The following is a 20,865-nucleotide window of genomic DNA, read 5'->3' on the forward strand; positions in this document are numbered from 1 at the left end:
GTTTACTCGTCAGCTAGTTAGGAGTTGAACTTCACTAACTATGAGCAAGTTAACTAGTTAGTTACTTATGGTTGGTTAGTCAGGGATGACCAAGGCTGCTTAAGCGGCAGCACTAGGCATTCGGCCCAGGGGGCTCCTGATTGGCGGGCGGCGGTGGAGTGGTAATCTCCACCGCCAACGACACCCCTGCGGGTTAATTTGGGACCAGCCCCACGGCCCAGGCTGTCTTACAGCCACGACATCACTGCCATCCCCCCCCCAAAAAGGAGCGTGGCATTAGAGGTTCGCCCTGGGGGTGGCAGTATTGACCGTCAGCACAGCCCCCTGCCGCCCAGCCAAGGGGGGGAATCGCAAAGGGGGTGACTGCGAGGGTACATCTATCGCCATACAAGGGTCGCGGCGCCCGACATGTCACTGCAAGGTCACCTACAGGTCTCACCGGCGGCTGTCTGGCCTCGCCTGGCCTGGGCCACGGGGGCTCTCCAAAGCCGCCAAATTTCCCGTCTCTGGGTTGGTGATCCTCCTCTTTCCTTCCTCTTTCTCTCATAACCCTAACCTCTCTCTCCTCGGATCTCTCAACCTCTCAACTCAACCTCCTCACCTCAACCCTCAATCCTCTGCTTCTTGACTGCTTTCTCCTCGTTCTCTTCCTCTTGCACGCCATCCCGCGCCTGCACCAACAGAGTCCAACTGCTGCAACAACCTGCACCAAACACAGCGCCCCGGCCCCGTCCTGGACAACGCTCCCCGACCGTTGCTGCGTTCCACCTCTCAAATTGTCACCACAATGACTGTGGCTGCTCTCCTCCGCGTCTAATCCACCTTTCTATATTCAAGAAATATCTTCCCCTCTAGCCCGGCTGCTGTATACACACACTCGTTTCTTTCTCTCTCTCTCTCTTTTTTGCTATATTCATCTCTAACTAGCCGCTCGTTTTATTTGTTTGTTTGCGCTTCCTCGTTTTTCCTCAGTCTCATTTGCATTGCCAGCCGTTGATCGGCCTCACTCGATATCAACCAACCAACTAACCCAAAACAAAAATCTAATCGGCATATTTTATATCAATGCTCTGCTGAGGAATTAACGACTACCTGACTCCTGCTTCCTGTCTGGTCTGGGATCTTTGTGTGTTCTCTCCTCGCTCTCCTTCCTTACCGTTTTGCCGTCCTTTTTGTTGGCTCTCCGTACATCGACTCATCCACATCCACATCCACATCCTTCAACATGGCTGCTCCTCAAACAGAACTCCGTAAGTTTATTCATTTTTGATACATATTATCTACCAGGGAAAAAATGTGGGGGATGGGGGAAGAGAAGAAATGCTAATTTATTGGTTTTGTTTGTTGTAGAATACGGTCGCTCTCTCAATTCTCTATTTCGTCGATGTGTCGTCAATTGCCCGTCTCAGCCCCCGCCCTGCCCTGAGTGTGCCAAAGGAGAAACTTGTTCCTTGATCAGCCAGTCCTGTCAGGCGTGCCAGAAAACGATCTGCATCAGTCTCGGGCAAGTGGGAGGTGGGAGTAACTCCGAAAAGCCGTCGTCTTCGAATGTCGGCGCCATCGCTGGTGGGGTCATTGGTGGTCTGGCAGTCATAGCTGTCTTTCTTTTCGCCTGGTTTTACCTGCGGAAGAAACGTGCGAACATTGCTACTCAACAGAAGTGGGAGGCCGATTCGTACGAGAAACAGGAAGCCGCATCTTTGGCCCGTTCCAGTGTCGCACGGCAATCCACCGTTGGCTCAATTGCGTCAACTGTCCTCACCAGGGCGTCGAATGTCATCCAGATCGCCTATATTCCAGGCGTCACCAACCGCTCTCCACCAGACACTCCAGGTCTCCTTGTGCCTCCAGTTCCCCCCCTCCCTGGAGCCAATGGAGGCAATTACAGCCAGGATCAACACTATTTCATGCCCGGTGACATCCGTGATTCCGTGTGGTCTCAGATGACAGAGGATGACCGTAAGAGCATCAGTCCCAGTCTCGCGCGCAGTAGCGTGGCTACCACCATTTACCGCCACGACGCCATTGTTAGCCCCGTCCCTGCTCAACAGGCTCTTCGAGCCAAAGCTGCAGTCGTCAGTGTCAAATCGGGTGCTGCCACTCCCATCGAAAGCTCTCCCTCCTCAACTCCAGTCGTCCCCCCCATTACTGCCATGCAAATCGACAAGGCCAAAGCGGTGGGCGCTAAAATAGAAAGGAGGAATGACAAGGCCGCCAACGAGAAGAAGTTTGCGGGGTCTATCGTCGCCCGCTCTATGGTTGCACGCCCTGTCAACCTCACCAAATCTCCACAATCGCCTGGGTCCCCTCGATCTCCCCGATCTCCCCGATCACCTCGATCCAAAGCTAGCACCATTTCCGAAGGTGACGAGTTTTCCAGCCCTAGAATTACCATCTCGCAAGCATCATCGTTAAGGAATGAGCCTGCTAGAATTGCTGAACTGCCCGGGGATCTGTCTACAGCCCCTCCAAACCCTTCCAAGATTGCCGAGTTGCCTGGCGACCGGCCGAACAATCGTCAATCCGGCCAGTCCGTCGCGGTCACTGTCATTGAGGATTCGCCATCCACCAAACAGAGTCCCTTCGACGATAAAAACGAGGTCAAACCCTGAAACTACGGAGTCAACAACAAATAATATCTTTATATATATACAAATGTTTTTGTTGTTTTTTTTTTTGTTTTAAATACTTTTTGCGAGGGTGATACTCCAGAAGAATCTGCATAAATCTATCTTTTTCCTTTTTTTTTTTTTTTTTTTTTTCAAAGAAAAAAAAGAAAGAAAAGGGCACATAGACACAGCTCCTCACACCCTGCGTTCTGGACTTGATTCATTTTGAAACACTCAATGAAGACTCCGGGACGACTTATGACTGACGGGGCGCAATGATCGTCGAAGTTTTTGGCTGGGATTATAAAATGGCGCAATATGGGAAACACTCAATAGTCTGGGGGGTTTTTTATGGATACTTTTCTTCTTTCTTCTTTCTCTTTTTTTCTTTACAAATGGCTTATATTATTTTTTCCCCCACACTCTTTACTTTCCTTCCTTTCCTTTCCGTTTTAATCCTCTCTTCGCGCATGTTCGACATTCCATACAGCCACCGTTTCCCTTCCCTTTTTTTTTTTTTTTTTTTCCCCCTTTTGCTCAACGTATGCTTTGTCCACGCGCAAGCGCGTTTCAGTTGATCCTACCCTGTAAACTTTGCCGGGGACGAATCACGATGTTGGATTTACAACCCGTTCGTTTACCAGATTCGTATATGGATATTTATAGCAAACATGGAAGATTCGCCCTTCACTGTCATCGGCCTACTCGTCAGTTGGCGGTCGGTGGTTTCCTCAATTCGTTGATATAGTATCCAACTAGATATCCTGATATTTTCCTCGTAGGAAAGAAATATGAGCTGGTTTTCTATTATTGGAAATACATCGGAACATCTGCTTGCCCAGAGAGACAATGCATGGGATTGCTGCCTAAGCCCCCGGGCCTCCACCAAGGCCGCCACATGACCTCGTGTCCCCTCCGCGTCAGCCACTAGGCCGCATACGGTATAATTGGATGAGCGTCGGCAATCCGCGCGTCCGTATCCCCCCGCCCCAACGCGTGTCTCGGCGGTGTGTTGGCATCTGCAGGATTTGGATTCGGTTGTTGTCTGCTCGTTTCCCTGCTGGTTGGCCCAGGGATCGTGCGGTGATGGATGTTCTCATTGGGGAGGATTTGCCTTTTGCCGGGTGAGTCATTTGTCCATCACCTTGTTTGGGGCGGAGATTTGTTAGGACTTCGAGGTTGGGGGCTTGACTGAGGTGGTTGGCTGGGGGATGAGTTGGAAATTATCCAGCCTTGGTTGTGGCGACTTTAGCTTTTGGGGTTGGGGCGGGGGGGGAGGAGATGGGGAATGAGGTCCAAGAGAATGAATACGAGGAGGATCAGAAGGTTTGGGATAAGTTTTCGCTTGGGAGGAGGATAAAGCAAGAATACAGCCCGGCCCGACAGAACCCTGCAGAGGAGATGGAGGGGGGAGATGGTGTATAAAAGCATCCTTGATTCCTCCCCTCTCCTCCTTCCCTCTTCTCCTCCCATCATCTCAAACCAGAGTCCTGTATATATAATCTGTCTGCCCTTCTCAATCCTCTGCCCCATTCCCCCGACCCCAACGTACAGAACAATCCCCCATCTCCATCCCTAATCCACCATGGCTAGCAGCTGGACCCCTCCTCCTTTCGGCGCCCCCTGCTGGGTAAACGTCCCCGTCACAGACATGGCCCGTGGTATGACGTCTCGCATGCAACTGACAAACGAGGTTCGCCGGCTGACACATCTCACCTAGCCAAATCATTCTACACCAAGGTTTTCAACTGGGACATTATGCCCCAGCCCGCCAACCTGGATGAGAAGCAAATCGTCCTGTTCAGCTTCCCCAAATCCGACTCCGGTCCCAATGCGTTGTGCGGCAGCTTCGAGCGCGTCGAGGCCTCCGCGCACACCAAGAGCGACGACGGCTATAAGATGTATTTCATGGTGGAGGACGACCAGAAGACCGCTGAGGTATGCCTTGCCTTGTTGGGAATATTCCCCCGCCCCTCCCCCCTACGTGGGTTTGAGGTAAAGGGAGAAAAAAAAAAAAAGAAAAAGCTCCTGACTAGCAGTTCTGGATAATAGGCAATCGTCGCCAATGGCGGAGCCAAACTTAGCGACCCTGTCCCGGAGGGGGACCATGGATTTATCACCCAGTGCCGCGACTCCGAGGGGAATGGCATTGGTATCTATGTTATGAAGAAAGCATGTTCGTGAAAGACAGGCGGGCAGGACTGCGGGACTCCCTTGGCGACTTCAGCTTGGGTGGGCTTGTTGTAGGGGAGAGTTTCACATTTGTGCTGCTTGAATGCAAATTGCCACATCTGCCTTTTTTTTTTTTTTTTTTTTTTTTTTTTTTTTTTTTTTTTTCTTATTTTATTTTTCATATTCAACAACAAACGAACAACAGAAATTGTGTCTTTGTTGTTGGCTCTCTGTCCCCAATAATGATATATGAGATGGACATAGTAATCGTTGATCTTTTGCACATTTGAATAGCTTTGTCTGAACAGGTGACATCATGTTGCTTTGAATTGATTAATTCTGATTTAGGGGACCTTATTATTGTAGATGAGCTATTTGCCGAACTGCGTAGCGCCAAAGGGTATATCAGACTGTGTGGCTAAGTATCCTTGTTGGGAAATATGCCATGAACACATTGGAAAAGAACAACAACCCAGGGAAATTTAGCCGCAGAAAGGCAACCACCAGTTTTGGTTGTGTATATCATTGATTTCCCATCCGCTCCCACATGCCCATATTATTCCCGACCTATGCATCCAAAACCTGCAGTCATTCTCACTGATACATCAGCCAACCAACTTTTGATCTCTTCTTGTTTACACAGGCGACACAGAGGCAGCCTGGACATGCCAGCTGCTCTTCCCACAAGATGGAGCCGCCCCAAAGTCCCCGTGAACACCTGGCTGCTCGGTATCTAAGAAAGCAAACTTGGAGTCTGGAAATTACAGTGCGCCGTATAGTCTCATACCCGGTCCCTCCCGCAGCCCGGAGTCAACATGACTTGCCCGGCTCGACTATGCATTATTCTTCATTTTCTCCTCGTCCAGTTGCAAAGGAAACATCACTCCGATTCGGACTCCTCCGGTTGCATGATCTTCTCATCCAGCTCCTATAGGCCAGACACATGATATTTAGCATAGATTGAACTTATATATACATAGCAATCGCAGACGGTGAGGGGGTATGTATAAAATGGTCAAACCCACGTTACTCAAGCGCGCCTTCAGATGCGGCAACTGGCTTTCCTTGATCACCAGATGGCGCTCGTCATCGAGGTCCTCGACGATGTAATCGTGCCGCTCCTGGTCGTATTTTAGGATTATGGCTTTGACGGATGGGTCGCATTCTATCAGGACACCTGGACGGGGGAGGAAGAAAGCGGAGGGAGATTATGTTAATTGGGAGATTCATTTAAGTGCATTTGTTTTAGGCCAGTGGCCTAGGGTACACACCTTTTACAGCGCGTGGCATAGCTGGAGCTTGGGGTGGGAAAGAAAGGCTTGAAGTTGAGAAGCCCTCGTGATAGGTGAAGAACCACAATCCTGGAAGATCTCGAAGTCATAAAATGGGAACGGAGCTTCAAGGCTTGGCGTTGAAGCGGGGAGTCATGTGATTTACCTGGATCATCTCAAACTTTGAATCTGCGAAACTGCGAAACTTCCATCCATGCAGTTTCATGTATCGCTCACTTCAGGGAAACAAAACAGCGCCACGAGCAGGCGTGGCGGGGTGGCTGCGGATTCTCCTAACCCCAGTGATACTCAGAAGCAAATATGTAAGATGCACGAGCAACACCTCCATCCACAACCCGTCTGTATGTTGGGCCGGCGTCGTTTCAGGATGAGAGAACCCTCCTGCAATTTTCAATACCGAACGTCAAGCGCCCACGCCTCTGTTTCAAATCAACAGTCGCCCTGCCCCGGCTAGCTGTTTGCGGGATACTGGACAGCTGATGCGTCGATCTTGATATCCATTGTTTTATCTCTCCCAAGGGCGACGCCGAGCCGACTTTCCTACCCACGCAATGCGATGCAATGGGGTGAGGTAGCGGCATACCCCGTATACATTACACTTTTCTGTTTGTTTCGCGGGATATGCTATATGGACGGATGCCAGTGTGAGATACATCTAACTAGATAAGAACTCTTGATGTGGTCGCGAATCTTGCGACGAGAAAATTGCACGGTTGAACCTGCCAAATCAAATGTGCGTGGAGGATGTTTGCCAAGTCAGAGCGCACCCCTGATGTACATACGTGTACAGTACTATGCCAATGTTTGACGCGGAAGAGATGAAACATTGGATTGATGCCGGAAATATATCCATTGTTTAGATGAAGCAATGGTTACGGAGCACGGAGCATAGGATAAGCTCTTGAAGGTTTGGCGTCATCTCGCTCTATCTTATACTCGACTTGAATTGTGGATAACACGGAGCGCTAAATAGAGAATGATTCCTGATTATCTATATCTATATCTATTGTATCATGTGCCTCATGTTCTTCATGCCCTGTACGGGGTACATGGATCGGGAAGACAAAACGATCCACCCAAGCTTTTCCTTTCCAAGCTGAAGATCAGCGACCAGATTCTAAACTTTCCATCTAGTTATGCAAGATCTATCATCTCACGCATGCCAGATGCGCGATCCTAAACTCCGCTAACTTGTGTGCATACATGCTTGGCGTGCGGTGTTCCCTGTCCTTATGGTAGACGGATCCTTGAAAACAAGCGAAAGGAGTCGATTTACAAACTAGGTGATGTGGATTCAATTTATGAAAAATCGCCTCGCCGCTGTTCTAGCGCCTCTGCGGTTCCGTTGGTAATTGAGGGAGGCGACGTGTAGTCTGATTCGTTCAACCCCGTCTCTGGCGACTATAGCTCGTTACACAGGACGAAAGACATTCCCATCGCGGATGTCCGGATATATCAGTAGATTTTCATATTCATTCATAAACAACCTGCGAATAAATTACGAGAAAATCGTTTGATCCGAGATTTGGTTGGGAATGAAGCACATAGTTTTCGGAGAAGTAAAAATTTTATTAATTAAACGTATGTGACATGAATGTAGGTGGGTATGTTGCTCTTCGGTTCGGATCTGTTTTGTTGTTTTCTTTTCTTTTCTTCTTTTGTTTGAAACGTTACAACGGAAGGAAGAGGGTATCAAAATGGGAAGAAGCGGGAAAGGGGCGAGGGGAAAGACAAGATTGGATGAGATGCAAAGAGTTGATTGACGAGAGATACACAGAGTATATCCTGCGGTGCGGAGGTAAACTAGGGATGGATTTTTCAGATACACACAACAAGAGTTGATATATGGCGGCCCCAGATATCAAGATGGAAAGAAATGGAAGAGAAGAAGAAACAAGTCAGCCCATGAGAAGCTTGAGGATGGAATAGAACCTGCCTGCCTGATGAAATGGAAACAGATACACAAATAACCTCCCGAAGAGTGTAAAGAGTTCTAGAAGTGAGGCGTATTGAGAGCCATGACCATCAATAGGCCAGAGAGCAACCCAGCGATCGGGAGAGTCATGATCCAGCCGGACAAAATGTAAGCTAGCTGTCTCCAGTTGACGGCCCCAAGATCGTAGTTCATCAGGGCGGTACCCATAGTTGCGCCAGTGAGACACTGGGTGGTACTGACGGGAAGACCAAGACGTGAGGCCATGAGGACAGTGATGGCGGCGCCAAGCTCCATAGAGAAACCACGAGTAGGAGACATCTGGGTGATCTTGTTGCCCAGGGCTCGGATGATATGATAGCCAAAGAACCAGAAACCGGCGCCGAGGAGGAAACCGGCGACAACCAGGATCCATATCGGCGTGTCGGTTTCCTTCGAGACAACACCAGTGATGTAGGTGTCGTAGGCACCCACCCAGGGGCCGACAGCGTTGGCAACGTCGTTGGAGCCGTGGGCGATGGACATCATCATGGCACTGGCAACTTGGGCGTAGGTCCAGAGATGCTCGACTCTGTTATCGTAGCGCTTGGCCCTTGCGTGGGTTCTGGCGAGGAGGTCAGAAGAGTGGGAGACGCAGTCACGGGAGATGCCCTGGAGGAAGAAATATTTGACCCAAGACCAGAGGCGCGTGGGGCTATACACGGGGAGATGTCGTGTCGGGGCGAGCCAGCGCTCCTCAGGCTCGAGGAATTGCTTGCTTTCGAGACCAGCGCTGTAATGCTCGGGGCCTTTCTCAATGGCAGATGGGTCAGGAGACTCGGAGCCCTTATCGTCGGAGGTTGTGGGTTTGATGGCATCTGGATCGGAAGATTTGTTGTTGTTGCTGATGTCTTTATTGTTGGTGCCGGGAGAAGTGGTGTGGGCGCTCCTGTAATAGTCAATGACGACCTCACCGTCTGCCGGGCCAGGGAAGTAGAGCCAAGGGTCATCGCGCCAGAGAGTCGGTCCAAGCGGGACATGGTAGAACTTGACACGGGAGTCTCCAACGATGAGGCGGCGGTGGAAGTAGGGGAGGAAGAATGTATAGGCGATGGCGAGGAAACCGAAGAAGACGCCGAGGACAATACCACACATCTTGCCGACGCCAAACTCCTCATAGGACTGGCCGCCCGGCAGTTCGACGATGATGAAAAGGGCGAGGATGGCGGCGGTGATGGAGAGGTAGAAGGGGATCAGCCGCATGGCCCATTTTAACGGGTCACGTCTTTCGAGGACCGAGTACTTGACAGTCGCGAAGATGAGGGCAGAGAACACAGCGGCAATGCCAGGAGCAATGGCCCAGGAAGCAGCGATCTGGGAAACACTGCCGCTCTCCCAGGACCATTTGACGCTGGCCTGGGAGGCGATACCAGCGCCGATGAGGGCACCGACAACGGTCTGGGTGGTCGAGACGGGGAAACCGAGTCTGGTGGCGACCAGCAACCAGGAAGCAGAGCCAACTTCGGCGCAACCCATGGCAAGCATCATAGTGCCGGGCCGAGGCTTGAATCGGTTGATGTCGATGATACCGCTCTTGATGGTCTTGGTGACTCGAGAACCCAAGGCAACGGCACCGACGAACTCGGTGATCATGGAGAGGAAACCGACTTGAAGCATGGTGAGGGTCCTCGCGGCGACGGAGGTGGCGTAGGAATTGGCGACATCGTTGGCTCCGTTACCGAAGGAGGAGCAGCAGAAAGCGATAGAGATGATCGCGAGGATCCAGTCATATTGAGTGAGGACAGCCATGGCGAGAAGCGCGAGAATCGGCCGAGGCGGGGAGGCAGTCCTGTGTGATCCGTGTATACGGTACTACTAACGAGACAAGCAAACCCAAGACGGCAGAGAGAGCACGGCCCTGCTTGGCGGATTGGCCCTTCGCACGACGAAGCAAGGGGAGGGGAAGCCAAAGGCGTTGTTGATGTGTGGCCGAAGGAGAGAGAAGAACAAGAGATGGAAAAGAGGGAGGGAAAGCAGTAGAACGGGGGAGATATAGAGATAGATATAGGGATCGCCCGGGTCTGGTCCGCTTCACAAAGCGAGGGACGGTAGTGGGATGGTGGGATGGAGGGGGAGGGAAACGCGGTGAAGAAAGTCAGCCACTGCCAGCCAACCACTCGGCAACATGCAAGACAGAGATCCAAGAGGGAAGAAAGAAAAAAGAAAAGTAAAAGTGAGGAATAACTAATTAAAATAGACCAGAAAATAACAGAGTAGCAAGTAGCACACCCTCCGCCGCGAACTTCTTATCAGCGTCGCCATCTCGCAGGCGTCCCAGCAGGCGTCCCAGAACGGCAACACAGCCCTAATTCTAGATGTTTGAGCTCTCCCGACGCCAAGACCATGGAATGTCTTGGCGCAGCGCTCGCGAGGCTTGGCGGCCCACGGATCCCGGTTCGGCCACGGGAACCTCGTCGGGGGGTTACCTTGGTCCGGCCAATCACCGCGGCGGGCTGCAGCACGTTGGTCGGTCTGCGCCGAGCTTATCTCAACGTCTGGCCACCGGATGCTGAGCTAATCAGCACATGGGGCTTGGCATTGGTGGCGGGGGTCGGAGGAGGCACGTGTTGGACGTCTCGCGGGCACGTTTTCCGCTGCTGAGAACCACGGACCCTCGCGCCTTTTGCTTGGCGGCGTGGGATATGGGACAGGGACAGTTGGTGGAGAGTGCGGTGGGGATGGTGTCTGGAGCTGTGCTGCGACGGCGACACACTCCATCCACGTGCGCCAAAACCTGTGTGTGACACGACCCTGCGGGATGGTGTCTGAATTTGTGTGTTATCACCAGCAATAATACGGAGCAATGTCGGATTGACCGACCGTGTAGCTCTGCTGGTTGCTTTGTTGCCTCCGCTGCGATACTACTTCCTACTACACTGCGAACTGCGACTGTAGTGATGGTTAATTTTCATTCCCTTATAGAATTGGAATTCAACATGTACTAACGACTGTAATCTGTACTGTACATGTACATGTACAATGCACTATCAAAGCAAGGGAAAAAAGTCTTTGAATCACACTGCGTTCTCTTCTTTTCTTTCTCTTCCTCTTCTTCTCGCCTGGTTTTGCTTTCCTCGGTTCCCTCTTCCTAGTTTGGAGAAGAGAATGAATGGCTGACCATCATTATTTCCGACACTTTCTTCCACGGCTCTGCCATCTCGCAATCTCGCCATCTCGCCATCTAGCGAAGTAGCCAGGTAGCCAGGTCCCAGAGCTCTCCGCTGGCTCGTCCAATGGCGGCCATGATCCCCTGCACGGTTCCAGTCCGTTCGCTCTCTATTCTGCAACGTGTTGGGATTGCGAATTGCTTATTTTTTTTTTTTTTTTTGATTTTTTTTTTTTTTTTTTTTTTTAACGTTTTTATTATTCCCCCCACCCCCACCCGCTGAACCACTGGCAGGACCGCTGCAACTCGGAATGAGAATAAATATAAACTGCCATAGCAAAAAAGCCATGCTTTCACAGTTTTCCCACTCTTCCCACGCTGTTTCATTCGTTGGCTTTCATCCCCCACCCTGTCTGTCCGTGGACTCGGCTTGGATGTGGATGGCAATGCAGAGCATCTCCAGGGTCCGTGGCTTGCAGGGGACAAATTGCATGTAGGCAAGTGGGTCGTTACGAGCAGGTGGGATTTTTCATCTCGCTCACACCATATCACAACCTAACCCCCAATGTGTGCGGACGATTCATTATCGTTTTTCCTCTGGCTGGCTAATCCAATCATTTAGCTTTCCCTGGGTTTGTTCTTTGCACGAGCGTTTCCAATTTCTCCCGTGTGCATCCTGGACCCTTGTTCCAGCTGTCTGCCTGACCTCTGTCTTGTCCAGGACGATCACGGTTCTTTATTTCTTTGGTGTCTGGGTGTTTCGGGTATCTTTTCCTTTCTGCTCTGCATCGGGATCCACTGAGCTATAGTTCCACTGCCGGTTCGCTCTTAAGGTCACTTCTTCGTTGCGCACAGGCGGTGATTGTCTCACTTTTCCCCCAAGCCATTCCGAGTATCTCCTTACCGAAATGCAGTATTTCAGCTATGGTATCTAGGAAGGAGGAAGACTTCGGGTCATAAATGTATCTCCAGTGCATGTGTTTCAATAAGACATTTGTTCGAATCCAGAACTGAATGGTTCGCCATTCCTTCTGTCATGCTGATTTTGTTGCATTCAGATTGATCTAACTAACAATAACTTGAGTGAGCTCTGTATGGATCCGCACTCTGCGGGACATTGCTTGAGCATATATTCTATGTTGTGGATCTACGCCAAGTTCTGGATTCAACTACTCCGTACTGAAAGCAGAAGCAGGGCTCTGATGCTCCCTTTGATCCCCGGGACTCCCGCGCACAAAGAAACCAACCACATCAACCTATCCATATCGATGCGAGCCAGATCTCCTGAATCCCACGACTTCCGACAAGAGACCCTCACGACCTACCGTCGTTGGCTTTCCGTTGCCACCTTGACCCAACAGCCTTGGTAGGAGGAGGAAATATACGCCGCCGAAATCAAACCAGAATGCACGCCGTCACAGCTATTGTCCAAGATTTAGAAATCACAGCGATGTGGCCTTCGCATCAGCTGTGCAGAAATATATGTGGCAAAACGATGAACTTAGTGCGTCGGAAAACTGCGAGTTGCGAGACCCTGTCAAATAGTGGCTCTGATGCAACTGCAGATAGAATGCTTTCTGAATGGGAACTGGGAGCTTGCTGACTTCGACTAATCATCCAGTAGATTCCTTCCCTAACCCTCATACAGGGTGTATCGAGAATGCCATGGCTTGTGACTACTGCTTGCTGTCTCATTTTATTTACCGGAGACCCATCTTATGGTCATGTAGGATCTAGCAATTGCGCACCTATCTATATCCAGGGATTTCAACTGTTTCTTTTGATTCGACTTACTCCTTCCCGTTCCCCACCCTCGCCCCCGCCCCGCTCCCCTTTCTATCACTCGAGCCAACCTGGGCCAAAAGTTGGGATATCGAGAGATCCCCTTGGGCACATGTACTGCCTTTCCTTACCTAGGTACACTCGGCTCCCCGCCCATTTCTCCCCCGCGATGGTCGACAGACCCAACTGCGGAGGTGAAGAAATACACCAGATCATACTACATGTTTCGAAGCACGGATTTTCACTGTCTGTCTCCCTCCCTGCCAGATACCTGAAAATCTCGAGCATGCCCGCATCTTTATATTGAAATTTCCAGATATTCACCTATCCCTGTGCGAATATCTGTCAATCTCTCTGCCAGCGGCTTCAGACCTCTGTTACTATAGAAATCTCTAGACGCTGACCACCCTGGCTTTCTCTGAGATACTCAAACTTTTATTATTATAGAGATCTCCAACCAGCCTCTCTGCGTATTTTCCGCGTCTAGTAGTTCTTTCTTCCACCTCCACTTCCGCTTCATTTCATTATTCATTGCAGTGCTGTACACACTGCACTTTCCATCAGAGGGAGCTGCGGAGCAACCATCTCGAGAAGCCCATACGCCTTATATAGTTATCCTCTAGTTATCCGCTCGTTTTGCAAGTGGTTTCAGGTTGCATCGTTGCCACGAGCTGAGGTAAATAAAAATAACTTGCGGCTTCGGGCAGACTTGATACTTAGCGAGATGCGGGGGTTATTTTGTGACATCACATCACTTATGCCTTGATCTCATATTTAATACAGTCGTTGTCCTCTAGAATATACAGCACGGCATAAACATTTTTCATTTCTTCCATCTTGTGATTCCCACTGGGCGCCTTCGTAGATTCCACAGTGTGACTTCAAATCTAGCCTTGGACCATGGCTGCACCCGGACTGGAAATGCAGCTCCAGGCGCTCGGAATCATTAAGGGCAACCTTCCCACAGACCCTGTCGATCGCGCCAATGTGGAACACTGCCTACGCCACGGTTACGTTGTTCTGGAGAACTACGTCACCAAGGAAGAAGTCACCGTTGCGAAGGCTGAAATTGATCGGCTGAGTGGCGCCGATCCAATGAAGGGTCGCAACACGTTGGAAGGACTGAATACAAATTCGCATATATTCACTTTTGAACAAGTATGTACTGGACCATTGTACTCTCTGCCTCGGTAGTTGGCTTGGCCACGGAGTGAGACTGATGCATACTTTTCGTTGTCATAGGACGAGGGTATTCGACAAGTTTGTAATTCTTCCTCGTGTGTTGGCCTTGAACGACTACTTTCTGGACACTGGTTACAATATTACTGCGTTCCACACCATCCAGATCAACCCCGGCGAAGACGCTCAGGGCATGCATCACGGTACGCCCACGAACCGCACGAAGGCGTGGTTCGCCGAAACTAACTAATCACGAAATGCATAGATGATGCCTTCTGCCACGTCCCACGTCCCGCATGCCGTTGGGGAGTGCGATAATTCTGGGTATGCCATCCCGAAGGACATTTCGGATAAGACGATGATTGCGTTGACCTGATAGTTTGAAAGCATTTGATGAATTCACTGCCGACAATGGCGCCACACGTGTCGTCACTGGTAGTCATCTCTGGGGAGCCGATCGACGACCCGAGTGCGAGGAGAGCACCCCGATGGTCTGTCCCCAGGGGAGCGTCGTCTACTTCCTTGCGACGACGTGGCATTGCGGCGGACCAAATAATTCCCCTAACCCACGGAAGAGCCTGACGGTTCAATACTGTCAGCCCTATGTGAGGATACTGGCCTCTTCTCGATTGCGACGACACTGCTGACTCTCCAATCATCCACCACAGATCCGACAGATCGAAAACCAAATTCTTGCAGTCGATCCCCGAAGACTCACAGAGATTCCACAACGCATTGTCGAGATGATGGGATATCGGATTCATGCGCCGTTTATCGCCTACGGTGTGTTTCTCTACACCACTCCATATGTCTAGGCCTTTCTCAGTATTGATACTAATACTTCACATTCCGTCGCCTGTCAGCGCGGTACGCAGGATGGTGAATTGGCTACAAGCTCCGCTGGACCCCAATCCCCCGGCGTTCACGTCGAAGTCAGGAACGGAAGGAATTGCCAAACTGTAAATGGCAATTGGGCATTAACCGTGCCAAGCGCACTCACTCTCTCTAGTGAGCGCCCCAGTGAAACTGTAATATCACTGCAACTGTAATATTTTCAATTATCATTATTCTTCATCTTCATATATTCATTAATCATCACCACCATGTTTAAATCATCTAAATACACTGAATCTTAGCTTCAAAATGCTATTGACACATTAAAATCAAATCCAAAATTGAAAATAATGAAGATGGTATGAGAATTTGAAGTTCCATTAACAACATTAATTAAATGGATTAAAGGAAACAAATCAAAAATCATGAGGATTTCAATCAATTGAACATTGAATGACAGTCAGAAGAAAGCTTTTAAGAAATGAATAATACAATTGAATATTAATTTTTATTCTTTCGTTATTGAATATATCAAAATTGCTATAAATTGTATGTTGATTCTTGATCACATTAATTTTAAACATTAATTCTCTGACTATGAATAAAATGTGAATAAATTGATTTGCAAATTGTCTATCAGAGTATAACAGAGTGAAGTAGAAGTCAATGAATTTAAAATAAGTATTTAATAAGAATATAAACTTCATCATCAACTGATTCAATTATTATAAATCTTTATTCAATCAATACAACTTCTATATAAACAATATTTTGTAAAGGGTGTACTTCGATTAATGACTAGAACTATTTTAAATACAGTTTAACACTCCACAGTGAAGTGTGAAGCTGAGCATGAAGTAGAAGAACATTAAAAATTACATGAAAGAATCATTAACATTACACAAGCACAGAGTAAATTTTAAAAGGAAAAAGGTCTTTACTTTTATATAAATACACTGAAAACGATAGCGAACGATAGCCCTGATCGCAGGGAATCTCACGACACCCAGCAATCCCCAGTTGAGGTGGTGCTGGTGCCATGGTTGTGATGGAGGAAATCGTGGGACGCGCTGACGGACGCCCGCGAGAAGAAAACTCTGACAAGAGGCAGCAGCCCACCACATGTGGAGCAATATTGACACAGTTGAGCAATGTTCTTTGCAATGGGAGCGAAGATCCTGCCATCAACGGCAAAGGGAAGGAGGTAGTGGAGGAGGCAGCCAGGTTGGTGAGGGAGTTGAAGGTCAAACTGGGGGAGGTGATGCTGGCCAAGGTGGAAGACGCGACCGTGGCGACACGTGTACAACGCCAACCCGAAGGAGTGAAAGAAGCCAAACTGTCATCATGGGCCAAGGTCGCAGGACAGGGAATTCCAGAAAAACCAGTGCCTAACCGAACCCTCCGCGAGATTACTGTCCTACGCCGGGACTGCGAAGCCCTCCCAGCTGAGGAGGCCACCCCCCCAGCGATTGTGGCAGCCGTCAACGCCAGAATTGTGGATGTGACAAAGGGAAAGGTGCTTGCAGCAAGATGTCTCCCCAGTGGAGACATCATCCTGACAACCGACGCGAGGGAGACCAGGGAGGCCTTGACTAAGAGCAGCACATGGCTGGAAGTCTTGGGACAAAAGGCGAAGGCAAAGCACACCCTGTACCCAGTCATGGTTAAGGGAGTCCCAATGGGCAACACCAACTGGAAGGAGGAACAGCAAGCCATCAAGGCAATTTACGCACAGAATGAAGGACTCCGAAGAGGGGTACAAATTGAGAGACTGTCTCTACGACGGAATGCCAGCTTGCAGGCAAAGGTTGGGTCTCTTGTACTCAGCGTCACCTCGCCTCAGCAAGCCAACCTACTAGTAGACAATGGATTGATAATAGACAGCATATTTTGTGACGTTGAAATCTTCCACCGGGAAGCGCAGGTCACCCGGTGCTTTAACTGCCATGAGTATGGGCATACGGCCAGATTCTGCAGGCAGGCCAAAAGGTGCGGGTTCTGCGCGGCAAAAGAACATGACGACAAGGAATGCCCAGCACGAAAAGCTGGGGAACAACCGAGGTGCGCAAATTGTAGGGGAACACACCCAGCCTGGGTCTCTAAGTGCCCTGAGAGGGAGAGGGCATCAAGCAGGGCCCGTACAGCATACATGGAAAGACCCCGTAGGTTTATGGAGCCAAAAGCACAAGATGGGTGGCAGGTGGTGCAAACCAGAGGAAATAAAAGGTTACCCACTGGGGAACCAGAGGGCCAAAGAAGAGGACCAGGCCGACCCAAGGGGATTCTGCAAGCAGGCGAAGCCCAGAGAGGAGCTCTAAGTGCCTTTATAGCACCACAGAGCTCACAACCTGGGTCTCAGCTGCAGGAGGACCTAATGGACTACACGCAGACCCCAGCCCCCACGCAACAATGAGGGACACACTAAACCTCCTACAATATAACGTGCACAACTCTGCGAGAGTTATGGGTGCGTTATTGGCAGACCCTGCAACAGAAGACAAATACGACGTAATTGCAGTACAAGAGCCCAGCCGGAATCCCCACATGCTAGCAACACACTGCCCCAGAAGCTGCGGCTTCTGGCCAGCATATCACCCGGAAACACGCCCAAGAGTATGCTTTCTGGTCAACAAAAGGCTCGTAGAACACACATGGGAGTGCCACTACCACTCAGAATACATTGCAGTGCTGACAATCACCACCGACCTGGGTAAGGTGCAAATAGTCAATGTGTATGCACCTCCTCCAGGGGGCTACAGCAGTGAACCGGAGGAATCCACCATAGGCCAGCTGCAGGAGGTAGCCGGAATGGGCACAGATGCAGAGCTGGTCATATTAGGAGATCTTAATGTCCACCATGAGAGGTGGGGAGGGGTGAGAGTGGAGAGAAACTTCCGCATGGCATGGCAGCTAATAGCACAGGTGGATAGGCTGGGTCTCCAGCTTGCCACACCTGTAGGAGCTACCACATGGCAGGACAGAGGCAGCCCAGGAACGACTATAGACCTCACCTTTCTATCACCACTCCTGCACGACAAGCTCAGGAGGTGTGCAATAGCGGAGGAGGCATGCAAAGGATCTGACCATAAGCCCATAGAAACAACACTGGAACTCACACCCATCCCAAAGGAGGCTGAGAGACGAAACTGGAAGAATGCGGAGCCTGAGGAGGTAGCAAGGGACTGCCAAAAGCTATATGTGCCACAAAGCCTGGACTCCAGGCAAGCAGTCAAGGAGTATGCAGACTACCTGGTAGGATTTGTAGGGACATTAGCGGACAAACACGCCACCGTAAGTAAGGCTGGGTTAAAATCCAAGACATGGTGGTCACCGAGGGTGGCCAAGGCAGTGGAGGAGTACAAGCAGGCTAGGAGGTCCCAGCTCCCAGAAATGGAGCGGCTCAGGGCACGCTGCAAGCGCAACAGAGAAATCCACTTGGCTAAGACAGCAAACTTCAGAGATCTGGTTGACAGGACCCGTGATGACCCCAGATTGATGTGGGGACTAGCAAAATGGGGCAAGGAAAGAAGCCATCTGCCCCCACAGGCACCTACTGTTCCCCCCCTGAGAACAGGGGAAGGGGCTGACGCGACGGTAGAAACCTCTTTTGAGGGGAAGGCTGAGGCATTACGACAACGGTTCTTCCCACAGCCAGAGCCCGCCGACTTAAGTGACACCAATATGGAGCTGCTGCAAGCTGAAAGGGAAGCGTCAAATGACACCATCAGTGTGGAGGACATGGAAAGCCTGATCCAGAGACTGCCAAACAGGAAGGCACCAGGGAGGAGTGGGATCACCAACGAGTTCCTTAAGATGCTGGGCAGAACATTTGTGGAGGCCATAACAGCTCTCACCAATGCATGCTGGCATTGGGAGACTTACCCAGACACGTTTAAGGAAGCCAAGACAGTGGCCTTGCGCAAGCCAGGGAAGGCTGACTACCAGACTGCAGGAGCGTGGAGACCCATTGCCTTGCTGGACACAATAGGGAAGATTGTGGAGGCAGCAACTGCAAAACGCCTGCGGAAGATCGCGGAGGACCACAACCTGCTACCCTCACAGCAAATGGGGGCAAGAAGGGGCAGGTCCACTGAAACAGCCATAGCACAACTTCTAGCCCAGATAAGGACAGTGTGGCAGCACCCAGGACAGGTGGCATCGGTACTCTCCCTAGACATGACAGGGGCCTATGACAAGGTGCTGCGGGAGCGAATGGTTCACATCCTCCGGCGACTGGGCATCCCCAGGGACCTGGTGGGATGGGTTGCGTCCTTCATGACCAACAGGAAATCCACAATTGCCTTTGAGGGCCAGGAATCAGACACCTTTGACATCCCAGCAGGCATCCCGCAGGGGTCACCCCTATCACCTATACTATTCCTATTCTACAATGAGGAACTGGTGCGCATCTGCTCAAGACCGGGGCGCCCGGTGGTGTGCATAGCCTTTGTGGACGATGTCAACGTGATGGCCTATGGCCAGTCCACTGAGGACAACTGCAGGGAGCTCCTGCGCATGCATCGGGCATGCGAGGAGTGGGCAGCACGGCACGGGGCGGTCTTTGCCCCCCAGAAGTATGAGCTAATGCACTTCACACGGGCGCGCAACCAATTCAACCTACAGGCTGAGCTGAGACTACCAGGACAAACTATACAACCGAAACAGGTGATGAGGGTATTGGGTGTATGGTTAGACTCTAGGCTGAGATGGAAGGGCCACCTGGACGCGGTGGCAGGCAAGATGAAGACTCAAGTCAGAGCACTGTCCCAAACCACCCAATCCACATGGGGGCTCCCACTACAACAAGCGAGAATGGTGTATAACATGGTCATCAGGCCGGCCCTGACCTATGGAGCAATAGCATGGCACCAGCCACAGGGGCAGGGGGGCACGGGTCCAGCTAAGTCAGGACTGGCCCTCAAGCTGACCACAGTGCAGAACTCCTGCCTCAGAATAGTGGCAGGGGCATACAAAAGAACCCCAACAAGCACACTGGAAGCGGAAACCCACACAGTACCCTTAGACATCCACCTGGATGGGCTAGTGGCAAAGGCGGTCAACAGGATGAAGGCCTCAGGAATGGCGCAACAAATTGAGAATGCGTGTGCGGCCCATAAGGACCAGGCTTCGGCACCGGGGGGTGACAAGGGGGGCACAGAGACACATGGGAGCTGTGGTTCACCCGGCAGCCCTGCCAGTGGACTGGGAACAGCAATGGATTCAGGGTGCTAAGGAGAGAGTCACAGCAGAGATGACACCGGAACAACGAGCCAACCTGGACCAAGCCTCATATAATCACTGGCTGAAGCGCGAGCAGCTCTGGAGGTGGGTGCAGAGGTGGAAAAGACGTGAGCCCCCCTGGGGGGAGCGGCATGGCCGGCCCCCAGACAAGAAAATTCTGAAGTGGCACACCGGCCTGCGCAAGGCTCGCAGCACTATCATCATCCAATTGAGGTCAGGGAAAACCGGACTGGCAGCTTTCCTAAACCGGTGTAATATACCTGAATTCCCCACCCCACAGTGCCCCTGTGGGTATGAATGGGAAACAGTCGAACATGTTCTGATACACTGCGAACGCTGGGAGCAGCTGCGTCAGGGCCTTATAAGAAATGGCAGGCTAGACAAGAGGATGTTGCTAGACACCAAGGAAGGCCTGCATCTCCTGTCAAACTGGTGGATGGAGAGTGGGATTCTAGGCCAGTTCACATTAGCACGCGAGCTGACACACTATGTACCATAAGGCCCTGAGCTGCCTTGAGACCCCCAGAATCCCCTGAATCCCACATGCACTCACTCCCCGGACTACTTAGCCCCTCCCTCTCCTCCCTCTCCTCCCCATCCCCTCGCCTCTCTCCACCTCATTTGCACCACCTCATTTTCATCCCCTCATCATCTCCTCACCCTGCCGTATAATCTCCT

The 20,865-nt window shown here is 50.8% G+C and overlaps 6 protein-coding genes across 6 annotated transcripts; 4 read left to right on the plus strand and 2 right to left on the minus strand.

Moving 5' to 3' along the window:
• Positions 1-1,225: 1,225 nt before the first annotated feature.
• Positions 1,226-2,612, plus strand: HCAG_08908 (predicted protein; the record flags this gene model as incomplete). The annotated part of the gene is made up of 2 exons (XM_001536194.1): positions 1,226-1,250; positions 1,351-2,612. The coding sequence occupies 2 exons, from the start codon at positions 1,226-1,228 to the stop codon at positions 2,610-2,612; spliced, it is 1,287 nt and encodes a 428-aa protein (XP_001536244.1).
• A 1,582-nt stretch (positions 2,613-4,194) lies between these two features.
• On the plus strand, positions 4,195-4,793 carry HCAG_08909 (predicted protein; the record flags this gene model as incomplete). The annotated part of the gene is made up of 3 exons (XM_001536195.1): positions 4,195-4,270; positions 4,330-4,547; positions 4,662-4,793. The coding sequence occupies 3 exons, from the start codon at positions 4,195-4,197 to the stop codon at positions 4,791-4,793; spliced, it is 426 nt and encodes a 141-aa protein (XP_001536245.1).
• An 868-nt stretch (positions 4,794-5,661) lies between these two features.
• HCAG_08910 (DNA repair protein Rex1) lies at positions 5,662-6,071 on the minus strand (the record flags this gene model as incomplete). Its single annotated transcript, XM_001536196.1, has 3 exons — positions 5,662-5,709; positions 5,807-5,958; positions 6,053-6,071. The coding sequence occupies 3 exons, from the start codon at positions 6,069-6,071 to the stop codon at positions 5,662-5,664; spliced, it is 219 nt and encodes a 72-aa protein (XP_001536246.1).
• Positions 6,072-8,066: 1,995 nt separating this feature from the next.
• On the minus strand, positions 8,067-9,794 carry HCAG_08911 (hypothetical protein; the record flags this gene model as incomplete). The annotated part of the gene is made up of 1 exon (XM_001536197.1): positions 8,067-9,794. One exon carries the CDS (start codon positions 9,792-9,794, stop codon positions 8,067-8,069), a length of 1,728 nt encoding a protein of 575 aa, XP_001536247.1.
• A 4,039-nt stretch (positions 9,795-13,833) lies between these two features.
• Positions 13,834-14,995, plus strand: HCAG_08912 (predicted protein; the record flags this gene model as incomplete). The annotated part of the gene is made up of 5 exons (XM_001536198.1): positions 13,834-14,091; positions 14,378-14,436; positions 14,492-14,717; positions 14,781-14,895; positions 14,988-14,995. 5 exons carry the CDS (start codon positions 13,834-13,836, stop codon positions 14,993-14,995), a joined length of 666 nt encoding a protein of 221 aa, XP_001536248.1.
• Positions 14,996-15,985: 990 nt separating this feature from the next.
• On the plus strand, positions 15,986-20,178 carry HCAG_08913 (predicted protein; the record flags this gene model as incomplete). Its single annotated transcript, XM_001536199.1, has 2 exons — positions 15,986-17,007; positions 17,277-20,178. 2 exons carry the CDS (start codon positions 15,986-15,988, stop codon positions 20,176-20,178), a joined length of 3,924 nt encoding a protein of 1,307 aa, XP_001536249.1.
• Between the last annotated feature and the right edge of the window lie 687 nt (positions 20,179-20,865).

Source organism: Histoplasma capsulatum, genomic scaffold (assembly GCF_000149585.1).
Source record: "Histoplasma capsulatum NAm1 scaffold_13 genomic scaffold, whole genome shotgun sequence".
NCBI classification, from domain to species: Eukaryota; Fungi; Ascomycota; class Eurotiomycetes; order Onygenales; family Ajellomycetaceae; genus Histoplasma; species Histoplasma mississippiense.